This window comes from Megalops cyprinoides, chromosome 4 (assembly GCF_013368585.1).
Source record: "Megalops cyprinoides isolate fMegCyp1 chromosome 4, fMegCyp1.pri, whole genome shotgun sequence".
Classification (NCBI taxonomy): Eukaryota; Metazoa; Chordata; class Actinopteri; order Elopiformes; family Megalopidae; genus Megalops; species Megalops cyprinoides.
In genome coordinates this window covers 43,955,574-43,981,522 of record NC_050586.1, presented here as the reverse complement: position 1 = coordinate 43,981,522, position 25,949 = coordinate 43,955,574, and the positions used below count along the sequence as shown (strand labels likewise).

Here is a 25,949-nt window from a genome sequence, read left to right as displayed (position 1 = left end):
ACTTGCAGTGAATAAAAGCACTAAAGGTACACAGTCTATATGAATATTGGGCATTGTGACCACAATCCAGTTCTCTAACTCACATTGAATGACTAAAACTCTCAGAGCTGGGAGGAGAGCTCATGTTGGTTTGATTACGTCAGTATGGACCTAAATTAAGCACTCGGGCTTCAGAGTTTGGGTACAAAAGAAAACCACTAGACAGTGGTGCTCATGGAACAGCCCTGATCCCGAGTGCAAACCCACTGGATTAAATTACATGTGCATATGCACATGCACGCGCACACACACACACACACAAACACAGACCAGTATTTTTCTGGTTGTCATCAAGTGCATGGAAAAAGTGACAATTGTCATTGACTCTGTGTGGTGAACACCCTATTGCTGAACTGGGTTCATCAGGGCAGTTAACCTCAGGTTCACAAGAAGGCAGGCACTGATGATTCATGCATATAATTTTATGAAAACACGGAACATATATATGTTTATATATTTGGCAAATGTTCTTATTCAGAACTGTTTACAAGGTTAATCTTAAATAACATTACAGAATTATAAACGCTGTGTAGTAGTGTAAGGAAGTCATTAAAATGGATTTCATTGTGTGAAGGAAATACATTTGGTCTGAACACCGACAGATAACATCTTGCATTTTTAGCATGATGTTCCTAATGTTTAAACATGGATTTTTTTTATTCTGTTGGATTTGTTGTTTACCAACAATGTAGCCCTGTGAGCAGAATAGAGGCCATCATGACACACCTGTGGATCTCTCATGTTGTGATACGCAGTGAGGACATTCATTTTACCATAGATCACAATGACAAGAAACATTGGAGTATAAGCATTCTACCCAGAAGCACAATTTCATTATCTTGAGGGAATCTTGACTTTGTAGTGAAGACTGCTCCTGTTGTTGTTCAATGCATCAATTACTGTTTGAAACCTGTGGTAATTGTGCTGAACCATTGATTCCCTAGAAGGTACTCATAGGCTGCTGGGTATATGATTGACTCTGGGAAGCTCAAATTTAGGATTCCAAAAACCTATATGTTTTGTGTTGACTCCAATGGGAATCCCCAGTGAGACCGCATAGACTGTATGGGGTTCTTGGGAAGTCAGGTTATTTGATTGCTGTATCACCAATTTCCTAGGGTGTCTTGTCATTTACGTTGTTGATACTTATGTATTGACCCCATTGGTGCCCCAGTTTGGACCTTCACACATAGCTGTGCTATTGGCTTACTATGAAGTTTGGTGAGCTATTGTTGTAACAATGGATATCATCTCTGTCTCATGCTGTCTTCTGTGTTGTGATTTTAATGTTTGTCCAATGATGGAAAAAAAATCAACAGATCCAAAGTCTGGAAAGGATGCACAGGCACCATCAATGCATTTGAAGAAAAAATGAAATGCCCAAGCATGGTTGGGATCCAAGTGGATCCACCGAGATGTCTTTATATTGGTGCAGAAATAAAAGCAAATAGAGAATTGCAAATGGTACTGTTATTTGATGAGAGAACAGAGGGTTCATTGATGGGAAACAAAATATATGCCTTGAATATGTAATAAACCAAATTACATAAATAAGAGGTTTATGAATGAAATACCCAAAAGGTTTGGTTTTGGAAAAAGTAAAAAAAAAGCATTCAGAGGGCCATGCCTGTGTGTATACCTGCTAGGTTGAAATGTGCTGTCCTGATCTGTCTGTAACATATGTACACAACTAACCCACTAACAGCTAACTCAGTGCATTCACAAATTACCCTTTGCACATGTTGATGTCAGAACTGTATTACCAGTTTAATTTGTCACATTTGTTGCGACAGCAGCACCATCATGCCACAGCAGCATTCAAATATGCCTCTATAGTAATGATATGGTAATGAGATTATCCTGTGAGCTACTATCGTTGTACAACATGACCACCAGGTGGCATCTGTGAACACATAGGCTACTCTCATAGCTCTCACAGCTTAGATGAAGGACCAAACATATCAAAATGAAATAAATACACATTTGCTACACTGCTAAATTAACTGGATATTTGTAGTATCTTGAAGATACTCAGGTGTTACTGTGTTGACTGATAGACCCACACCCAGATACCCTTTTGAAAGATAATGAAAAGAAACAACTGGGTGGATTCCTTCATTCCTGTATAAAATTGTTCACGCTGATAGTTCATACATGTCCAAAAACAAAACAAGATCACTGTGGGAATCGCATGCTGTGACTAAGTTTTGTTTTCAAACTCAAAGGCAAACCTTGTATAGCTAGTGCAGGCATCAAAACCATTTTGAACACACCTGTTAATTCTGCTAATTTGTAAAATGTTTTTCTCTTCATTTTATTCTTATCAATCACTATTTTACAGTTGATAGTGTTAGTTTGTTGTTAAGATTGTGCTAGATAGCTACCATTAATCATACAGTTTATTATTTAATTACAGCTTATTTAATTACTGTAGCCTACTATTGACATGTACTGCATGGTAAAAATGTCTATTATCAAAGCAAGTGCTGTTACTATAATTTGCTGTGTTTATACAGGAATGTTAACGGTGATGTTTACACTGCTCGTTTTCGCTTGGGCCCTTGAGATTAGGGCTGTGTGATATGATCAAAATCTCATATCCCGATATAGGTCATTTCATGTCCCGACATACCACGATATAACACATTTTCTGTAAATTCAATGAATAAATAGTTTATATAAAATGACCACATGGAAAGGCATATTTCTTATTACATTTTGAATTATATACTGTGGTGGAAAATTTTTGATAAAGTGTATACCCCATATGTAAATTATGAGTATTGCCACTTTCACCAAGGTTATTTAGAACCTTTTGTGTGTACGGCCACAACGGTGCAGATTTGCCATTTAGAGTGTATGCTAAAACCAGTGCAATTAAAACACTAGATTGGAAAAATTATAGCTAATTTTCGCTTTGATGAAACAGCGATTTAACGTTAAAAAATATCACAGATGCTAACTGAAAACTATGAGAAGCTTACGCTAATGAAAACATGACGAACCATGTAACGTAACACGCGTTAGATAGCATAAAAATAAGTTACGTGCGAAAAGGTTAAGCATGTAACAAAATATAAAATATTAATGTATAAAATATAAAAAGGTAAATAGAAAACACTTTTCAACTATAGGTCTATGTCACATTCAGTCTCCTCTATGTTTGTTTGTGCTGCCTTGCATCCATGCAGTGTGGAAGAATGCAAAGCGTCGTCCAAATGCCAAAATATTGCCGTAAAGTGTGTGATTTGCGACACAACAAAATAAACGATAGAGCATAATATGAAATGATAGATGTTTTTCTATCGTCAGATCACACAGCCCTACTTGACATAGCTATGCCCATACTATAATTCTATTAGATGCAAAAGTCAATTTAAGATTCTCTCTTGTATGTTTATTCACCTTTCGAGAGCTCTAACCAAATAAAATTTTAAGACATTTTAATGGGTTTGCATTATTTTCAGCTGATGACTTTATTGGTCACTACTGGGCACACAGATAAAAATGTCAAATGCACATAAAAATGCCACAAAGTAGGCTACCCACCAGAGAAATCTCAGAAAAAATGTAATATGACTGCAACACTAACTTATCGCAACCAGGTAGCTGCTAAGGTTGCACCATTAACATTTGTTTATACACCATTAACATTCCAAGTAGGCTAGACAGGCAAAATTTACATAGCGGTGTGGCTTTGCATCTGACATACACTTAATAATATAATTACTGCATCTGTAAGCAGCAGCAGTTGTCACAACTATTTTTGGGTGAGTTCCCTGATCAATAATAAACACAAGCAATTCATCTTGGATGGGTCAATTAATTGTTTTCATACCAGATCACATCAAATGTAGGCAATGTTTTGATGGTGGTGGAAAGAAAGCAAGTGATAATTCATTATCACTGTCCTCTCTGAACTATGCGTTGCATGCCTCACTTATAAGTCACTTTGGATAAAAGCGTCTGCCAAGTGAATAAATGTAAATGTAAATGCATGGAAGGTTGGGTGGATGGATTGCAAACTGACTGGATTATGTAGGCTACTGTTGTGAGTTTCAATGTCACTCACAATAACAGCTGCAAAACTGACTGAGACTGACTTGAGAGCTGAATGTATGAAAAAAGTTTACTGAAATAGCTTAGCTATGAAGTAGCTGCCACATTGCTTCTGTTTGACTGTTTGTGAAAAGTTTAAATATTTAAATATCGATTCAAAAGGAATGTTGATGGGCAGGTGTTTGACTTTTGGTTTTTGACTGAATTTGGTTGTCGCATTCAACTTAACCAACTGTTGGTTGAGAGTATTCTTTACAGTATCTTACCTACAGCAGGTTGCCTTAATAGATAGATATACTTCCCATTTCTAGGTTACATTTTTCTTAATGTAATGGACATCTTGTTTTCTTGAAGGCTGCTTCTTTCATGAGTAATGTTATCAGTAAAAAGCCTGAATCAACATGCAAAATGTATGAAGGATATAAGCTGTGATTATTATTACGCGTTTCAATAAATATTGACACCAAAACCATGATATGTAGAAAATCAAAACCATTCATATCAATTATATCACTAGAGTGATTATGTGACTTCCTGCAGATTGAATTTTTGTATTTTGATAAGGCAGCACTGCTTTTTAGTTATATATGAATAAGATTTCTCTTGGGGATTTTTATCTTTATCTTTATCTTATCATGTTCATAACATTATATACTCACTGACCTTCACAGGAAGTCAGCCATTTTGATCTCAGTATCATTCACAGTTCTGTTGCTGTAAGCTGACATTCATTCTGCTTATGCCTTTGTAAGATAATGCCTTCATCACAGAGCATAGTTTGTATTTTTGGAAGTGGTTTACATGTTTTTCTCTTTGATGGCTCTGTAGATAAATAGCATCTGCATTGCTAGTAGGGATGTAACGGTACAGTGGGCCCATGGTTCGGTATGTATCGCGGTTTTTTGGTCACGGTAATGGTACGGTTTCGGTATCTTTATATTTAAGAAAAAAAAATAAAAACACATCACCCTTTAAACAATGAACTCTTTATTTAGCCTACAGACAAATAAAAAACTTTCCATTCAGAAAAATGACAGCATGACTGACTAGTAGGGCTGCTCGATTATGGCAAAAATAATAATCACAATTATTTTGGTCAATATTGAGATCACGATTATGTAACAACATTACTCATTGACTTTGGAAACATCATGCATTTATTGAACTTTTAACCTTTTCGCTTAGTAACTTATGTTTATTATGGTGACCACACCACCAACAGTTACGCTACATAGCATAAACAATTTAGGGTGAACATACGTCCTCTTTCTCCCTGATGTGTCCTCTTTTTGGGACACATTTTTTAGGTCCCACAAAGAGAACATGTCTGGGAAAAAGAGGATGTATGGTCACCCTAAATTGTTTATGCTATGTAGTGTAACTGTTACGTTACATGGTTTGTTATGTTTTCATTAGCGTTATTAAGCTTCTCATTGTTTTCAGTTAGCATTTGCTATATTTTTTAACGTTAAATCGCTGTTCCCGCAAAGATAACATTAGCTACAATTTTTCCAATCTAGCGCTCTAATCGCACTAGAGATGAAACGGTATGAAAATTTATACCGTTGAAAAATCTCTGAGCGCTATCACTGCCTTCCGCCATGTTTTCACGGTAATCAACCATGGTTTTAATGATAAATAAAATTTAAAAAGGTAATACTAATCGTCGGGAATTTTACCAGCAACTGTTTCATCCCTAACTTGCACCGGTTTTAGCATACCCGCTAAACGGCGAATCACACCTGTGTGACCATACGCGAGAATGTTTGTTTTTAGTTTCCCCTCTCTTCTCCAACTCGTATTTGCATACAGAGCGCTGATAGACTCCAGGGAAATTCTGACAGGCTCCAGAGATGTTCTGTGGATCTGAATGTACAACGTTCAAGGTTCAAGGTTCTTTATTTGTCATTCGACATGTTAAAAACAGGAAGAACGAAAACTGTTTCCCAGGACCAACTTTTAAAATAGATAATAATAAATAAATAACCTAAGCCAAAAAAAAATCAAAACCTAAAATCATATAATAACTAAAACACATTGTTAATAAACGAGCAGCATTGGGATGTAGTGCAGAGGGCAACTTATGGCACTGAGTTCATGAGCCCCTCAGCCTGAGGGAAGAAGCTGCACCTCAGCCTTGTTGTCTGAGCTCTGAGGCTGCGCAGCCTTCTGCCTGAGGGGAGGAGGGTGAACAGTTCATGGGCTGGGTGGGTGGGGTCCATCATGATGTTTGTTGCTCTGGTTCTGCATCTGCTGTTGTAAATGTCCTCCAAAGAAGGGAGGCTGCTGTTGGTAATTTTTTCAGCAGATTCAACCACTCTTTGCATGTGTGTAGTCTGCAGCGTAATAAGCAAGTTTTGGAAATTATAGGAAAATGACAGGCATATCATATTACCGCGGTTCACGTATGCGTATTGAACCGTAGGGGGCATACCAAACAGTTCGACAAAATACCGTGTACCGTTGCATCCCTAATTGCTAGCCTAGCCTATCGATTAGCCTCGCCGCCATTGTTATCACATATAACCTGAATGATACTTAATACAACATTTCTTCTCACTTTGTTACGTCATCCCTTTGCATTTATGTGTATACCTAATGTAGCATATGGCTATTTGCTATATTTTGTCATAAGATTATTCATATACTCCAGTAGCCATATTGTAGGTATGACAACGGTGATGTGCTGTAACCATGTAATATTGTTTCTTATGGCATTTTTTGCATCTTTGTCCCATAGCTTCACTCCTATTTACTCAGTACATGAGTGTGCAGCTCAATAACGTGGAGGCTGTATCCTGGTTCCCATGTATTCTTTGGAATGGAATTTAACTTGCTGTTAAATTGTGTAAAGACACAAGGAGAACAGCACAAGTGCAATAACATGCAACTAATTTCTGTGAAAACCAGCTATTCTCCCATGTCTCTGGTAGTGGACTCCAGGATACATAATGAGATGGTAGCAGAAACTGGCACCAACCATGGTAATACTTTTAACTACATTGTAGCCTGGGTGTCTGTGTTTGCATCTAAGATGCACACCCCTCCTCCCCAACCTGTTGCCCTTGTGTCTACGACTACTCCCACGTCTAACAAAATTTGCATACCTTGAAGGAAACTGTAAAACCTTACTCAGGTGTTAACATTGCAGGGCATGAGAGATGAACAATAGGAGGGGGATAAGCACTCGTGAATTTGAACCTGGACAATGGTCAAGGCAACAGCCCAAAAATCAAAGACTCTGAGTACTGCTGAGGTCAGATTACAGATGCAGACACTTCAGTTTGGATCCTTGCATCAAAGCATGCCCACTGCCTGAGTGTACCAACAAGAAGATGCTCTGAAGTGGAGCCACAGTCAGGTGGGTAGTATGGGCAACTTCCACCCTACAAGTCATCATCTGGAAACACCAACTGTAATGTAGGTGACTGAAACTGTAACTGTAACTGAAATACCAGAATATAGTGCCATCATTCCTTTTCCTGTTGTGTTACAATAGAAAATGGGTTTACACAGACCCCTCCTCTTTGACCAATTAATAATTTAGCTAAGATTAACCTCACCATGCTTTGGCTGTTGGTGGGAAAGAGGAAGAACTGTAATAAAGTAACTAGATTTGTGTGCATTTCCTGAAGAAAATGCGATGTGTGCTTGCCCGTTTGCATTATTTACCATACGTGCGAATTTGAGTGCACTGGAGTTGCTGTCTCCTTCCCCCCTCCCTTTGTGTCTGGACCCTGAGACAGAGCAGTAACTTGACACCAGCTGTCTCTGATTGGCTCAGTTGCAACAATTTAAATGTCAACTGTTGAACTGGTCAGAGTGAGGGGATACCACAGACCGAACAAAGGCTCATAAGTAAAACTCAAATCATTCATCACAGCACTAAGCTGAAGATATCGTGAGAATCTGCACAAGTATATCTGCGTGAAGTTGGCACCCCAAGTATTTAAAAAGTTCAAAATGGTATTACTGTTCGTTTGTGCTACGTTTGTGCCAGTTTGTGCCACAAAAAGTTTCGTTTGTGCTTCTGTGGGTTTCTAGATATAAACATTGTATTTTTGGGCGATGATGTCACCCAGCACCCCAACCCTCTCCGAATTGCTCCAAAATGGTCTTGTTCGTTTGTGCTATGTTTGTGTCGGTCTGTGTCGTAAAAATGTTTGTTTGTGCTGCTATGGATTTGTAGATATAAACATTATATTTTTAGGCGATGACATCACCCAGCACCCCAACCTTCTCCGAATTGCTCCAAAATGGTCTCATTCGTTTGTGCTACGTTTGTGCTGGTTTTTGCCATGATCATTTTCGTTCGTGCGGTCATGCTTTGGATAAACACTGTACTTCATGGCAAAAATTCTGTGACAACTTGCAGAACGCTGCTTTCTCCATAACGAAGAAAGTGGGCTCTACTGTGCAACGTTTTGCTGGTTGGTGCCCTGAAAAAAAACTTTGGCATTACATTATTTCCTGACAGGCCTACACAGAGCGTTTCAATGCCAAGAGCAATAACATTATATGGGATCCCAGTAAACTTACGTTGCAGCGCTATTTGTAAATATCCAGCACTTAAAAATGACAAGCACTTGTAGCTATTTTTTAAGCCTGCTAAATACTTACAAGGCCTGAGTTGCATTTGCTAATTAGCTGGTTAACGTTAGTTACAACGCTAATTACCTTGACGGCTACTATGTGTCATTAACGTTAGGTAAAAATAATACATTAATGCTGGCAATAAAACACAAAAATAAACACAAAAGAAAATTTTTACGGCACAAACGTAGCACAAACGAATGAGACCATTTTGGAGCAATTCGGAGAAGGTTGGAGTGCTGGGTGACGTCATCACCCAAAAATACAATGTTTATATCTAGAAACCCATAGAAGCACAAACGAAAATTTTTACGGCACAAACCTGCACAAACGTAGCACAAACGAACAAGACCATTTTAGAGAAATTCGGAGAAGGTTGGGGTGCTGGGTGACGTCATCACCTAAAAATATAATGTTTATATCTACAAATCCATAGCAGCACAAACGAAAATTTTTACGGCACAACCGTAGCACAAACGAACAGTAATACCATTTCGAACTTTTTAAATACTTGGGGTGCCAACTTCACACAGGTCACAAGTATTCCTCCACTTTGATGTATAATTTATGCATGTAGAGGTAGAATTCACGGAGATACGGCAGTTTAAAAAAATGTATTGTTCAAACAAGTGAAATCCTCCCACTTTTTGTGCCTATACTGATACTGGGGCTAAAATTACAGCAGTTCTTTTTAAATATTGTTAAAACTATAAAAGTAAAAAATTATAAAAGTACAAGCACACCAATGGTGAACGAGCCAGTCAATTTGGCATTGGGCTGGTGTCTGTATCGCGAATGTCTGATTCTCATTTCTGCAATTATGAAAGTTTTGAATAGCAGTTACATATTTTCTGGGTTGCCTACATACAGTCATGACAAAAGCAGTGTGATGGTGGACACATGACCAACATGTCCTAGAAGAGGCCTGGAATCACTAAAATGAAGCCCCCTTAAACACATTAAACACAAACATTAAACACAAGCTGTTTAAATTGAGCAGTTAAAACTAATTACTTTGCTAGATACTGAAGATACATTTTGTTCTAAGCTATAAATTGTCCTTTTCCATGGATCCATAACAATAATACAATATGAATATTCTACCAATCCTTCATGAACAACAACACATGCAGCTGGCTGACAAAGTTATGTGGTTGTTAACTGTCTAAATTTATTCAACAGCATTGAATAGCTGTCAAACTACCTAGCAAGTAACCTACCATGTATGCAGGCTGCATAACAGCTATTTTAACTACCCATTAACTTTTAGAACAATCAAAGTCCCTTTGAGAGCCATAGATGCAATCTAATGTTGGATAGCTTGGCAACTTAAAGCAAACCACATGAAATACATTAAACAAAATTTCCAAACATGTTTGAATATTTCAAGGAGAAAGCCTTGCATTAGGCTTTCAGCCAGTTAATAGTATACTAGAGCACAATACCTTCAAAGACCTCAGTGAGCGAGCGAACTGGCTGCTTCTTTTCTGGATTGTTATTGTTACTGCACAGGTAATTTACCAAAAGCTGGATGAATGGACAATGTGCAAAACCATAAGCTATACAAGTTTCCATGGATATGGCTGTCTACTCAACAAATAAAGTAACGCCAGACTGGTGAACGACAGAGGCTGAAACAGCTCCATAAACCACACAACAGCTGCTCCAATCACTGCAGTCAGGAGGAGACCAACGCGGGACCGATGCCCTGAATCAGCAGCACTGGTTACGAGGAAGAAGAGAACCCAAAAAGGCATTACGATAACAGAAAATACACTCTTAACTGTACATACTGTTAATTGCTTTCAGCTGGTCCCACAAACACATTTTGTGCAAGCTGAGCCAAATTAGAAATCATTATTAAATAAAAAAGACACGTTAACATCAGAGGGGTACAATAAGCAGGTTGACAACCACAAAGCAGCCCTCAAAGACAGATTCTGACAGCTTGGTTCTGTTCCCTTTCCACAGCCAGATGTTCCCACGGCAAACGGGGGAGCCTACTGTTTGATGTACAGACATCTAAAGAGGGAAGGGTTAACACAGCCACCACACTCTTATCCTTACTCTTTCTGGGTTCTGCCTCTTTGCAACAGCTGAGAAGTGCATTACACAGCAGTGAACTTCATCCAGGATGTGTATGATTTGCTAACTTTGTATTTAAAACAAGGATATGCTGGTGACCACATTGCTCTTATTGCTACATTATACAGTAATTCAAGTGTACTGTAAATCATGCATTACAGACAGACAAACAAACAGGCACACATACACACTGGGTTATTGAACAAACCCATCTTTAGAGCAGGTATTTTAATTGTTGTGATGGCAGATGTCTCTGGAGACAGCATACACAGGATACTGAAAGCAGAAAACAGCTGCTGAAAATAAACAAAGTGCACATGCTTTTGAAATAAATAAGAAAATCGCATCGGTGCAGAAATGTCAGGCTGCTGAGCCCGCATCAGCTGCCACACACATCCCCACACCGCTGCTGATCTTACGATGGACTTTGAAATAATAAGCATTCCAATCAACCCACTCCAAAAATCACACCTATTATCATGCGACTTTCTTCCCAAAATTAAGGGTGAAGGACAAGAACGATGAACCTGGGGATACTGGCAAGTGTGAAAGACAGATTTTGAGAGAGACCCGGAGCAGGGGAGCACAAGAGCATGAGAAAAAAAGACAGAACTGAGGAAATAAAAAAAACTACGTAGATGGAAGAGGGAGATGAAAGAGAGAACAAAAAACAACAGAAGAATGAGAGTAAAAAAGACAGAAGAGGGTGGTTTTATTTATTTTATTATTTTTTAATTTTTATTTAATTGTGTGCATTCACATTCATGAAAAATGCTTTTATAAATATTGTAAAGTGCCTTCTGGCTAGTCTTACACACTCTGCAAAGGCATTTTACACTTTCACTTTTAACAAGGAGACAATTAGCATGTTAGCACAAAACAGGAAAGCTGACATTTCTCTGATAATAGAGGCATGATAACAGTCAAATGGAAACATATAAATATCTAAAGTATCACTTTCAAGCCAGCAACAGTGCAGAGCACAGACACTGCATTGGGAATGGTCCCCTTGCTCTAAATTGATAAATCAGATTCAGTGAAGAGACCGTCAACTGCCCATCCCATTTCAGAAATGTTTCTGCAGTAGTTGTATCACTGTAAATCTGTGTCCAGATGAGTCCATTTATATATCAGAAAACAGGAACTGTGTGATATCAAACTGCTCTGTCCCAAGGTTTATACTGATGTCTAATTGTGTATACTATTGGATACTCGTTTAACTTCTACTGTATTACTCACTCAACAGTGATAATAAAATTAAACTACTGCATGACTGAATGGCATTACTGCATTATTACTGCATTAACAGCTGTTGTTCAGCAAAAGCAGCTCAATGCTGATAGAGCTTCTGGCTTTGTGTGACAAGACTGCATGGGACATAGCCACCACAATCACATTGTTCAAGTAACACTATCAAAAGTCTGCAGTAGGTCAGTGATTAGCTACATCAGAATATTAAGATATATAAGAGTATGTTCCTCTTGATACACTACTGTTTCAGAAAAAGAACAATCAAATCTCTAGCAACCAGATTAAGAAGTGCATTAATGTTTGACTGACACAAATGCATTCCGCCTTATCTTACTAAGAGGGAATGTTGCCCACATGTTGTGCTTCCCTGTGCAGTGGAAAGGGCATGATGAACAGTGTACACACTTGACCTGTCTGATGGACTCAAGGGTCTTTTGGCCTCTCTATCCCTGAACAGACACACTGCCTTCAATCATGTGAAGGGAACACAAAATTTTGACTTCAGAAACTGAATTTACTGATGGCCAAGTACGTGGGTTAGAAAAATGGGAAGAAATAAAATCGCTTTTCAACTGTTGATATTTGTCAACAAATGGTGATACAATAAATTGCTAAATGTTGAATTAAACTGAGGTGATTGGGTTCATTCATAAGATTAATGGCACAATAATATCTCCAGCAGACGTGAACTGCCAAAAAAGTGTCCACTGCCAACTAAGTGACACTGAAACTCAGAGTGCAAGAGGAGAATACTTGAGTCTAAGCAAGCTCAAGCCCCTATGCATTTTTCATTGCTTTCATGGACCCACAATCCCATAATGTTGAGGAACAAATAAAACAAGCATGGTGCATATTTTAATATGTTACTCAAAGAGAAACTACATGATACCAAGTCAAGCTTCCACATTTAACATGCAATAATATTCTTTGCATAAAGCAGTCAGTCATGTACTCAGTGTGAAATGGAATGAGTGTTAACAATATGTAACAGCACTTACATCTGACAACTTTGTAATCTCCAAAGCAATTATTAATATGGGCATATAGTTCATATAGTTTTGAAGAGTTCTGTAATATTGACAAGCTGAAAGTGACAGGAGCTTTGTATAGATTTTCAGTGCAGTTATCAAAACACACTATTCCTTGCTGGCCATTCCTGTGTATTCAGGTTACTCCTATGTCCTACTCCTATCTGCAGTTCACTGGCTGATTCTGACTTCAAGCCAAAATGGGGTACGAACTGGGGTACAAACATGCAACTAAATCCCTATTTTACTGACACCGTTGTTGCACAGTGTACTGTGTTGTTGAGACCCAAAGAGATACAACAATATGTTCATTTTGAGTAAAGTTCCTCTCAATATGCCAGTCAAAATTAAGATTAAAAAGTTAATTGCCACATTGGGCGATTGTGAAGGAGAGCCTTCACCACTTCCTACAAGCTGAACGTTAGCTGTGTTAATCGTACTCACATGTTTGTAATCTGTATGGGAACCAGCTAACTAGCCACACCTGCCTAAATGAAGGCTTATTAAATACAGGTGTGGATGGAGAGTAAGGGAGAGGCTCATTTTGTTTCTGCTATCAGTTTGTGTAGGCTGGTTTCTTGTCTTTATTTTATTTTTTGTAAATTGTTTGTTTTAACCATTTTAACCTTTTCTGCTTGTTTTATGTGAGAAGTGTCAGACAGCTTCTCTACAGGGTCCAGTCATCAGTTTCTGGATGCCTGCATGGACAATATGGTTGCCATCTGAAACATTTTGACCCCCCCCCCCCCCCACTCAAAATATGCAATAGGCAAGGACTTTTTGTTCACTTGATGACAGGGATGAGAACTTTGTGTGGATCAGTGGATTGGTGTGTCATTAAGACATATGCATATATGCATGAGTCAAGAGTGATACACAGCACAGAGGCAGCAGTATTATCAATTACAAACTCGTCAGATTAAGAAATTGCAATAAGAATTTCACACATGGGACTCAAGGTTTTATGGATGCCACAGATTTTTCAGATGAAAACATGTATTGATGGAGGATAAGAAGGACAGAAGGAGATGATACTCTTGCTGGGTTTTCTGATCTGGTGAGAGGTAATATAAAGGCAGGCCACCATTGCGAGGCAATGATAGGAGAAATGTTTATTTTTTTTGTTTTTTTATTTGGTTTTATTTATTTGCTTTTTTACATTTTTTGGTTGCCAAGATGGCAGCAACCATTACCTCTCAATCAGTGAAATCTGGTTGCTCAACCAACCAGGTAACCATTGACGTCAAGCCCTGCAGGGTTGGGAGAGCTAAAGGGATATTTGTGATATGTAATGTAAAAAATTCTTGCTTTGGTAAGTCCAGCAGAAGGGCATGCTTGAGTGGGCACATCGCTTTCTGGTCACCTGACTGCTTCAGGCTTTGTCAGGCCAAGGTGGCTGGCCACCCTGACATAATTCCTGTATCTGGCAGTGTTGATTTTTTTTTTTGCGATTATCTGCGCCTAACCTTCCCTGGTGTGCTGTGTCCTCTGTGCAGTCAGAATTTAAACTGACACCACAGACTGTGGAAGTCCACTCCTGCAGCCAGCACGCACCACTTCACTACAGGGCGGCCTGGCCTACAGCTTCCCTAAAGGCTTGCTAGAGGTCAAGCGCTGTCAAGTGCCAATACATCCCCACTTCACAAACTCTAGCCAAGCGCTGAAGGGCTCTAGGGCTCCCGATGTTTGTGTTCTCAAATCCCAGGTGAAACACTGCTTTTGAGTCTTACTGCTCTTAGAGTGAGGCATTTCACCTATGATTACTCTATGGACAGGTATGATTGTTTCATAGCCATAGCATAATTCAAAAAGTAAAATACTAAACTGTCAACCAGTCTATATCATAATTGCTTTGGCACCTTTAATAAAACACCTAAAGACCTAAAACCTTCCTTCACACCTTAAACCTTATTTTATGTTAACCCATTAAAACTTCATGGCCATGGATATACAACATGTCAGATAAACTACAATGACATGTTTAGTATATACACTGCATCTGTTTCTCAGTTACATTGTTAAAAATTGAAACTAAGCAACACAGAGCAACATTTGGATCTTTTAACAGATCAGAACAAAAGGTGTGTGCGTGTGTGGTGGCAGGGTGTTCTCCAACCAAGACCACACCTGGCTTATAGAACATCTTCTGGGGTGGCAGTATTGCATAATGGTAAAGAGCAGGACTCGAAATAATCAAAAGGGTGCCGGTTCGATTCCCTGCTGGGGCACTGCTGTTGTACCCTTGGGCACGGTACTTAATTGCCTCAGTAAATAACATGTTAAAGAAAAAAAAAAAAAAAAAACTAACCTATGTTATTTGCTCTAGATAAGAGTGCCTGCTAAATGCCAACAGTGTAATGAAACACTGGCTAATTTGAATGCAGACATTTAGTGTTTTAATGGGGTTTAACACAACAAGTAGAGCAAGAATAAGACGAAATGCACTCGTGGTTTTAAATGTATTGCGCTAAATACTTTAAAAACATCCACAATTTCTAAGGGCCATTTTCAACTCAAAGTCATAGCAGAGGAAAACTTTTTGCATATGCTGTATTGTGTCAAGAACACGAACTGCAAATGTTTTGATGGTTGTGTCCTGTTAGCCATCAGAAATTAGTTTGAAAGCAGGACATTTTTCATGAGTGACAAGTACCCTTACGCTGACATTAGCTCATACTGAAGGAAGGAGGAAAAAAACCACATGACCATATTTTTCTTTATACAGGAGATTTCTCACCTCATTTTCCTGATCTTCAGAAAAGGGATATGTTCATAAATTTATTTTCACTAAATAACACTATCACATCAGATTCCAATTTAATCTGACTGAAAACTATATGAAACTAAGACATGCATGCTGTCAGGACTCAGGCACAGACTCAGACGCGGACCACAAGTGCTCCAATTCCAGGCAGAATTTAATAGCAGAATCGTCAAACAAGCCAGCAGTCCAAAAACAGGCAGGGTCAAAATACCAGGTAGGCAGTCCAAGGGGAAAACAAGGATCAAAAACAGAAACAGGCAGGGTCAAACCTTGAAGGCAGGCAGATCAGGCAATCAGGACAGGAGGGCAGGCAAAACCAATGTCAAAGAACAGGCGAGGCAAAAACCAGCAAAAATTCCAAACAGGGAAAACAGGCAGGAAACGAGACGAGCAGAAAACACTGAAACAATCTGGCAAACAACACAGAGACAAGCAGGGTAGATATAGGGCTGGGCTGATTAGGTGATGGGAGGCAGGTGTGCAGGCAGGCAGGTGGAGACAATCAGGTGGGCGGAGACAAGGCGGAGAGCGGGGCAGGGCTAGAACACAAGGAAAACAAAAGCACATGGACAGGGAAAAAAACAAAAACACAACAGCTAGGGGGCGGGAGCACTGACACATGCATAAAAGTTGATTGTAGAATAGTTAAAGAACAGGGAACAGACTGTTAACATATTTTATAGAAAACAGAGGGCTGGCAAAACCTAAATATACCAAACAAATAGGGCTGTGTGATATGACCAAAATCTCATATCCCAATATAGGTAATTTCATATCCTGATAACGATACATATCACGATATAGCACATTTTCTATAAATTCAATGAATAAGTAGTTTATATAAAATGACCACATGGAACGGCCTACTTCTTATTACATTTTGAATTATAAAAGGTACTTACTCATATTTGATTTTCTCCTTTTATTTAGAACCTTTGCGCAAATTTTCACTTTACACCTCGTTTTCATATAGCTCTGTGTCCGTATGCGATTCAACCGGAAGTCCATTCATTCCTATGGGAACCTCCGTGTTTGTGAAACTCCTCCTTCTGTTTTTTAAGGTCCAGAATTTGCCTTCGAGTGTGTTGAAAAAATTAACTTTTGCGGCGGATTTCGGAGAGACCGCATGCACAGCGTGCCAGGAAGTTAATGGCATTGGACAAACGAATTAGCTAACGGGCTATTTCCTTCAATTCAGTTGCTTGACTAGTGATCGAAGTTAAATAAAAGTAAGAGTTCATTAAACATATTTTGAAGAATTTACACAATCAGGAAACCTTTTGCATCGACATAAACACTGTGCTTTAACCAATAATCTTAAGAAATACAGATCATCCTTATCACTGATATGAAAACTTTTATCTCCCTCCCATTCTACCGCTGTGACATACGCTCGCCGTTGCATTCATTCCATGATGACACTGATACGAGTGAGAGTTACGTTTTGATCCATCTCCTTTTCCTTGCGTTGAACACTAGAGGGAATCTTGCGTATATTATACTGAATTACGGATACCAAACGGTCACACCGGTGCAGATTTGCCATTTAGAGCGTATGCTAAAACCGGTGCAATTAAAACACTAGACTGGAAAAATTCTAGCTAATTTTTAGCTTTGAGGAAACAGTGATTTAACATTAAAAAATAGCAAATTCTAACTGAAAACTATGAGAAGCTTAATAACGCTAATGAAAACATAACGAACCATGTAATGTAACACACGCACTATCATAGCATACCATGAATACGTTACGTGCAAAAGGGTTAAGCATGTAACAAAATATAAAACATTAATGTATAAAATATAAAAAGGTAAATAGAAAACACTTTTCAGCTATAGTTCTGTGTCTCATTCACTCTCCTCCATGTTTATTTGTGTTACCTTCATGCAAATTTTCTGCCTGCACCCGTGCAGTGTGGAAGAATGCAAAGCGTCGTCCAAATGACGAAAAATATTGCCGTAAAATGTGTGATTTGCGACAGAACGAAATAAACGATAGAGCATAATATGAAACGATAGACGTTTTTCTATCGCCACACGATATATATCGTCATATCGCACAGCCATACAAACAAATGAAGAGACTGAGTTGGGACTTTTTTTGTGTCAAGTTTTCACACAATCTCCCAAAACTGAACAACTGAAATGTACAAAATAGTGACTAAAAAGACAACTTAGAAGGAATACATGGTTTCCTTTACTAACTAAGGGCGTACTCACACTAGGCCCGCATGCCCGAGCACAATTGTCCCCCCTCCCCACTCCCCCGCTGGCCTGCGCTCACATTGAACTTTACGTTCCAGGTCCGAGCACACTTATGTCATCACAATGCACCTTTTTGTGTTGAAGAAAAGCGCTCTTGCACAGCACAATGAAGTTCATGATTGTACTTACTTTGTGGCTTATTTGGAGTCGTTTTGGGCGCTGATACGTGGCCCTCTCGATTATGTAACGCAGTGATTTTCAGTTAATCGTGTTGCATGTATAAGAAGATTTTTACGGAGGCAGCTGACGTTTCAGTCATTATGCTAAGGGACAGACCAATATTTTGTGTCAGATTTGTGTCAGATTACAGTAGCCTAATCACAATAATGTTAGCTAATGTTAACCAGTTAGGGCTACTACTTGTGTGTGTGCTACTGTCATCATTACAACAACAAACATCTTCTGCTACTACTTGGATAGTACACTTTTCAATTCATTCGAGAATATTTGGGTTAATAACGGGTCTGGTTCTCACCTTACTGATGAACGTGAATTGTAGTCGGCAAGTAAAGCTCCAAATTCCTCTCTCAATGTCAGGTGCCTCCGTAAAAATTTTATACATGCAGCACGATTAACTGAAAATCGCTGCGTTGCATAATCTATGCTAACTGGCTGGGGAACTAATGTTAGCTATCTAGCAATAGATTTCACAAACATAGCTAGTTAGCTAACAGGCTACCTATCTGTCCTATTGCATATCCCCAATGTTGATTTTTTTTTTTTTGGGATTACCTGCGCCTAACCTCCCCTGGTGTGCTGTGTCCTCTGTGCAGTCAGAATTTAAACTGACACCACAGACTGTGGAAGTCCACTCCTGCTGCCGGCATGCACCACTTCACCACAGAGCAGCCTGGCCTACAGCTCCCCTAAAGGCTTGCTAGAGGTCAAGCGCTGTCAAGTGCCAATACTAAAGACTAGCTTGTCCTCAGTATGATTGTTGAAGACTAGCTACTTAAACTGGTTGGCTGCTTCATTTGTGATACCCTGACTAAGCCCCTGACAACAGCAATCCTTACATCACCACATAAAGTATGGTTAGTTTTATTTCTCTTGCTAGTAATCAAGCTAATGTGGGGATCTATCTGGGGATGTAAGCTATGAAAGGGAGAAATTCTGGAGGCTCTTTGAAAATAATTGTCTCAGGTTTTGATCCATACCTCAAAACCTTTACTTTAGCTTGTTAAGGTGTAAAAGCCACATACTGAATACTGTATGTATTGAAGCATTGCCTGACTTCATGTATTCAAGGTGTCCTTTAACATGCACATATAAGACAATTTTCTGTTATTTGAACCCTGTAAGACAAAAAGATGATAACAGCATCACTGTGACCTGGAAAAGACACTGATACACTGGACAAAAGCAGAGCCATTCGATGTGAATAAAATTAATTTTTTGCAAAGCTTCTCTTACCTGAAGGCGGGCTTGCAAGTTAGAGTCTCTTCTGTAAGAGTAGGACCCTCTCTCTGTTTTAACTGAAGGAACAAAAAGGGGAAACTTCAGTTTAACCTACCTTCAATTTCTTACTTTCCCAATTATCACAGAGTAACTCTAATATCATTGTTAATGAATGTCTTTTAGCGTACTCCATTAGTACCAAGTCCACACATAGAATTCAACCCCAGGAAAAAAAAAGGAATGAAACTCCTTTCTTTTGACTGCGACATCTTATGAAATGGACTGCACCTTTTCTCCTGGAACCTGGAAACACCCAGAAAGGGAATTATAATGCTAAAATTATACATACTGCAGCACTGTTTCAAAAGGATAAGAATTTGACAGAACACAATACAACACATGCATGTTTTAAATGTTAGATGTTTTATTATTTGGTTTTGACATTTCTCTGCCCAGGTTCCTGAAGTGGAGATCTGAGTTCTCTCCCATCATACAAGGCAGGCCTTATGGCGTAACCTTAATGAAATTTAAGGGATTGGAGATATCCAATAAGACTGCTTTACCAAAACAAAACAATCATCAGTAGAATGCTTCTTTATCAGCTTGTCACTAAATTCATTCTGTAAAAAATGAATCACTTCACATTGCCATGTGCTGTATAACCTACTAGATGGTGTGGCCTAGTTGTAAAACTAATAGTTCTCCTCTCACAGTTGTATTCCTTTTGCAATGCAAGCAATTTCTCGGTGGTCTATCATTCTCAAATGGGACACTCTACAAGCATAGGGATGGTAAGGACATTTTGGGGGCAAAATGTATACACACATTCTCCTGAGACCTTTCTTTTCCTTCTTTGTTGAGAAGTACAAAAAGGGTACCTTCATAGATTCTTTGCACACACATTCTTTGCGTCATTAAAAAAAGCTACCACCCTTCCCTTCTTTTATGGAAAAAAATCTCTCTGGCTTATAAAATGCTTGCAACTTTCATGCTTTTACATAAAACACCAGCATCTCCTGATCAGCTGTGAATGCCTTGTCAAAAGTAAAGGAAAGACCACCAAAATCAATCAAGCATTTTAATTTTCAGTTGATAGCCAGTTACATTTGATTCCATAAGGGAATCAGACCAGCACTGTAAGAGACAGCTCTAGACGTAGAGGGAACTGTTTAACAATAAAATAAAGAACAAGGACAAGAAGAAGATGATGATGAAGAAGAAGAGTAAAACAGAAGAAGAAGAAGAATACATTTCTCAATAAATTCTTGAGAAAATGAGTATATGGTAGTAAATCAGTAAATGAGTATATGGTAATGAATAGTATTATGCACATCAAGTTTAGTCAGAATGAACATATTCTTCACAATTATTCTCAAGGTTATTAATTACAGCTGTGTACACCAATGGGGTGTGATAATCAGATAAAAAGGTTAAAACAAATAATAATAAAGGACACTCGGGTGAACTTTCCTTTGGTCTGGTTCTGGTCTCTGCTGTCACACACAAGAAAATGAAAAGAAAAATAAAATAAAGACAGTGGAATTTTCCCTTTGGGGTGTGTAATTATCTTTTTCTAAACTTCTAAATCCTCTTAAACTCTATAATTTTGGAAATTGTTGAACATTTAAGCATTTGCTTTTTCTGCCTTTCTTATATCATATTGATGTAACCTTACCACAGTTATGCCTTTCTTTTTTACCTTTTATTTAATTGATAAAAAGTTATATTAACTAGATGAGTATGTGCTATATATTTATGTATGTATGTGTGTGTGTGCTTTTTCATTGTAAAACAAACAGAAATCAGATTAGACATATTTTACGTTTTTAGTAAAAGATCAGAATGTATTACCGATGAAAATGAGGGGTAGAAGAGCATTTTGGCAGTCAAGCCAGCACATGTTGACTGCTCCCACATGTATACTGAAGTGTATACTGGCGCAAGGGTGACAAAAGGCAAGCCTGAATTGGTGAGGGTCATGTGGGTAATGTGGGTTTGAAGAGGGCCTGCCACCCCCACATGTGGATTTATGCAATTGCAGGCATTTTATGAAATGAGCCTTATTTTAACTATCAAATATATTACTCCACATGTAGGGCAAACACATTAGTTAAATTACCTGTATAACATTTACTTATTTGATTTGGGTGTTGGTTTATGCATCTGAGATTATCAGTGATAGAGTATTTCTCATTGTCCATTTACTTACATATAATTAGACCTTTTATTCTTACTGGAAATTAAGAATGAAATTGAATCTTACAACACAATATCACCCAGAACTACTGCATTTGATGGTACTCTGTAAAATGGATCTTTACCTTAATTTTAGTTCCTATTCAAGAATTAAGAGAGAGGGGAGCATCCACTGAAAATGAGATATGAATACAAGTGCAAAAAAAGCATTCTTGTTTGTATGGGGGAGGACATGAGGACTGCAAACATGAATCACTCTCAGCGATTCAAGTGTTTCCATGACATCAATGGCATCCTTCCAGAACTCCAACAAAGTCTAAGAGGTACGCTTAGAGGGGCGCTTTAGCAACAGGGAGCTGGTTTTTAAAAAGATGCTTATCAAATAAACAAAACAATGAAAAAATAGCAAGTGAGAAACACTCCACTTTCAGTATTGAGTATTTTCAGTATTAAATTCAACATGAAAAAGGAATATTACACATCAGTCGACGGCTGTTCAGCCGAAAACTGGCAGACATATTAATTCCCTGGCTAAACAGATCAATACATTAAAAAATTATTGTAATTCATTACTTATGGTGCCATGGAAAATGTGGAAACTTTGTCTTGTTAGCCTTGTCACCCACAAATTCATTGCCATTTTCGATTTTTAGCTTGATAAGCTAGCTTGTGGAGGTGCAGTGAATTAAAATTCAGCACCAGCACTGTGAGAGAAGCGCAGTTGTTAGCTTCTTTTGAATGTGCTTGATTACATTCTAGTCAGGCTCCCTGACGAAAAACAGCCTTCATTATCTACATCCCCACATCCAAAATTGAGAAATCAATAAAATAAAATTGCTATAATTAAATATAGATGTACTGATATGCTGACATGTTGACTAACATGTATTCAGAATATATACTGTGTACCTCCTATAGCAAAACAATATTGCCTGCCTGTAGAGTTCTAGTTACATAGAAAAAAAAAAGCATTGCCAAATCTGTCTTTTACCGTACAGGCAAATGAAAACACAGCAATCACAGAATTTTTCCAATTTTTTACCAGAACACCTCTATTTGTAAAATACAGCAGACACTGCAGATTTTCTTTGGCACAATGACAATGGTGGCACTGCCAAGCCTTGTGGCTGCGAGTACTAAAAGATGCACAAGGATGGGATACACGAGGATTAGCGCTGGCTTTTTTTTTTTTTTTTTTTTTTTTGGCCTGTATGGCACACGTTGATTAACTTGCCAGTTTTGACGTTATGAATGGTAGAATTTGAAATGTAAAGTCAGATTTTTGTAAACTTCCATTTTTGTTGTGTTTTCATTAACAGGGACATGCTTAATTCTTCATTGTAGGATTTTGCATTCTGTAGCTTTCCTTTGTCTGGTAGAGTGGGCTCATGATTTCACAATTCCTAAACAACAATAGCTGTTGGATCTACAAAAAGGTTTCTACACCCATAAGCAAATGTATAATGATTTGATTATGCTCATATAACAAAAAAATCACACATCAAAATGTGCAAAAGCAACACTGAATGACTACATCACAAAAATCCCAGCAAAACTGTAATGAGCACCAGTAAGTTGCTCTCAGTACAAAGGAGGGATATAGGGACTCCGCTTATATTACATACATGCATTGTAAGGAAAAACAATACCCAATTAACACACGAAAAATCTGTGAACCAAATATATTGCCAATAAATAAACCTCCCATTTCAAACATAGAGCCTACCTTTTTTCTACCTTTCTTTTTCAACAAGGGTCACTATGATCACCATTCCACACTAAACTCAGTTAGTTGTGGAGGCAGCTTGTTGTACAGACTTTAATGACAGTGGCAAGTCTTCTGCAAAGTCCAGATACAAAGCTACTGCCTCTTTACATGGTTAATAATAAATAAATAAATAAATAAATAAATAAATAAAAATGCACTAAGGTGTTTGGCTATAGCTACCCTCCTATAGAGGCATTTTGTTTTCTTCTTCTGCTACATCTCTGCTGACTAAAATCTCTGCTAATTAAAATACTGTTTTGTTTGGGAGTAACATTTGCTTTTCTGACTTGCACAGTAGCCATTTTGTTTCCTTTCTGGTGGCACTGACTGACTAGTAACATCAGCCTTTCCCTACTAAATAATGGCAACACAAATACGGAAAGGACAGCCTGAGCACTAATACATTTCATTCTGCGTTTGCTCCTTAAATAACATTAATAAAGGGGCTCTGAAATGTAACATTCAGAATAATCCATCTGTCTGAGCCCAGCTTCCCAGAAGATTAAGTTGCTAAAGCTGATCTTGCTTGCAGTGCAACTACAGTATGCATAATGGCAGTGATGCCGATGAAATCACTTAAATCACTTGCCATTCATAGCTGGATAGGTGATGGAACTAGTCTGAGATCACTCTGACTAACACAGATAATGGTTACATCAAAGGGTAGAATAGGTTATATACCATGTAAGTAGGGTTACAATAAAACTCAATAGTCAAACAGGCTATCTATTGAAAATGCTCACTTTTTATAGGTTTTTGTTTCGAAAGGAAATAATGAATTGTACTCAACCTGATTACCTGTCCAACACTATCTAGCTGTAAAGTGAATTGTTAAGGGAAAAACACAAGCTGTACAACAGTTACCTTGATGATACAATCACACATACTGGAAAGCTAAATTATTGTCATTGTTGTTAATGAAATGTCCTCTCTCAAATGATTGTGGTAGGCCCGGTGCTGGGCTTTTCTCAGGTTGTGTTGTACCGTGTTGTTCCCAAAATACCACTGTGCCCTGAAAAACTGCGCTCTAAACTGTATCACCACCACCACCCCTCAGCCTCCCACACTGGGCAAGGCACAAAGCGCTTTCTTTAGCCACATTTACATTGGTTTACATATTACTTGAATGGGAAATACATATTTGTACAATGCAGTAACACATTAAATAAGTAGATTGTATGGTTTCTGGCAGCTGGAGTAAGAGCTTGCATTATATTCATAAGCTGTCCTGTTGAGTCGATCAGATTTGTTTATGAGATGTACATAAATTCCACCATGTCACAATTACGGTGAGGGAAATTTGTAATTTTTAATTTAACCAGTGTGAGAACTTGACTCATGAAATACAAAGCAATACAGTCCATTTTCAATTTCACAAACACATACACACAAACACACAGACACACACACAATTTAAATTGTATGAGAAGTATTTTTTCCTTAAGGGGAATATTAATCCTCTTTTGCATTCATGCTGTACAAACCTCCTCTTGTCCAGGGAGATTTTACTTTACATGTCAATCCCCCACCCTCTGTTTGAAAGGGTTTTAAACACCAATTTGAAGAAGCTCTCACTGGCAGAAAAGCAGCCCTCATGATGCCGATATGCCAAACCTGCTCCCTGCCCTTCCACCGCTGTTTAAAATGCCCCTTGGATGAAGACTGAAAGTTGGCAGAAGGACGAGCACCATGCCAGTTAATGCGTTGTTACACCTAATGACTCTTCAAAGCTGCTCTTTGCTAACAGAAGAATAAATGGAGATGGGCCAATCAGCTTTGATCTGAGGGAGTGCCCAACCTCCCTGTGCGCGCTCTCGCTCGCTCTTTCTCTTTCTCTCTCTCTCTCTCTCTCTCTCTCTGCTTGAGCTTCCTGCTCATCCACAATGAGTTGGCAAGGCTGAGGCAAAACATGGCCTGAAAAATAAAATGCTTCCTACAAAATTAAACTGCGTAAAATAATCAATGGTATGAATGTTTGAATGAGGTGCCAGTTCCAAGATACTCCCACACATTGTGTCTTTTCCAAAAAATTGAACACCAAGGCAATTTCATGACGAAAGATTCACCTCCCTTCCTCTTTATCTCATATTGGCAATGCCCGTGTCCTTCTGACAGGGCAATACATGTGGGAATTTAACAGACCCACATGAATACTGGAATCTCTTCTTTCCTTCTGTTAATGACCCTGACATTTCCCATTGTTGAATAAGACACTGAGTATGAAACGCAGGGAACCTGCCTGCCGCACAGCACAGAGGGCAACAACAGCATTGGCAATGTTGTTGTCCATTAGGCATTCCCTCCATGGCATAATGTTACATGGGGACACATGGAAGATTTTTTTAAATTAAACGTAAAATGCAAAATGTTTGTAAATTAATACTTTCAGAACAAAATAAAGATGTGCTCCCCTTAAAATTTCTGTCAACAAAATACGGATTGGAATAACAAATAATAAATTGACAAAAGTTTTACAGAGGCATCAAAATAGAGGAATAGTACA

The 25,949-nt window shown here is 38.4% G+C and overlaps 1 protein-coding gene across 10 annotated transcripts in view; it reads right to left on the bottom strand.

Moving 5' to 3' along the window:
* Positions 1 to 25,949, bottom strand: part of LOC118776234 (transcription factor 4-like) — a 161,600-nt gene that overhangs the window by 74,470 nt on the left and 61,181 nt on the right. For all 10 annotated transcript variants that reach the window (XM_036526384.1, XM_036526386.1, XM_036526385.1 and 7 more), the window contains one exon: positions 19,498 to 19,559. In XM_036526384.1, the coding sequence (XP_036382277.1) occupies positions 19,498 to 19,559 (62 nt within the window). The remainder of the gene's footprint in view (positions 1 to 19,497; positions 19,560 to 25,949) is intronic.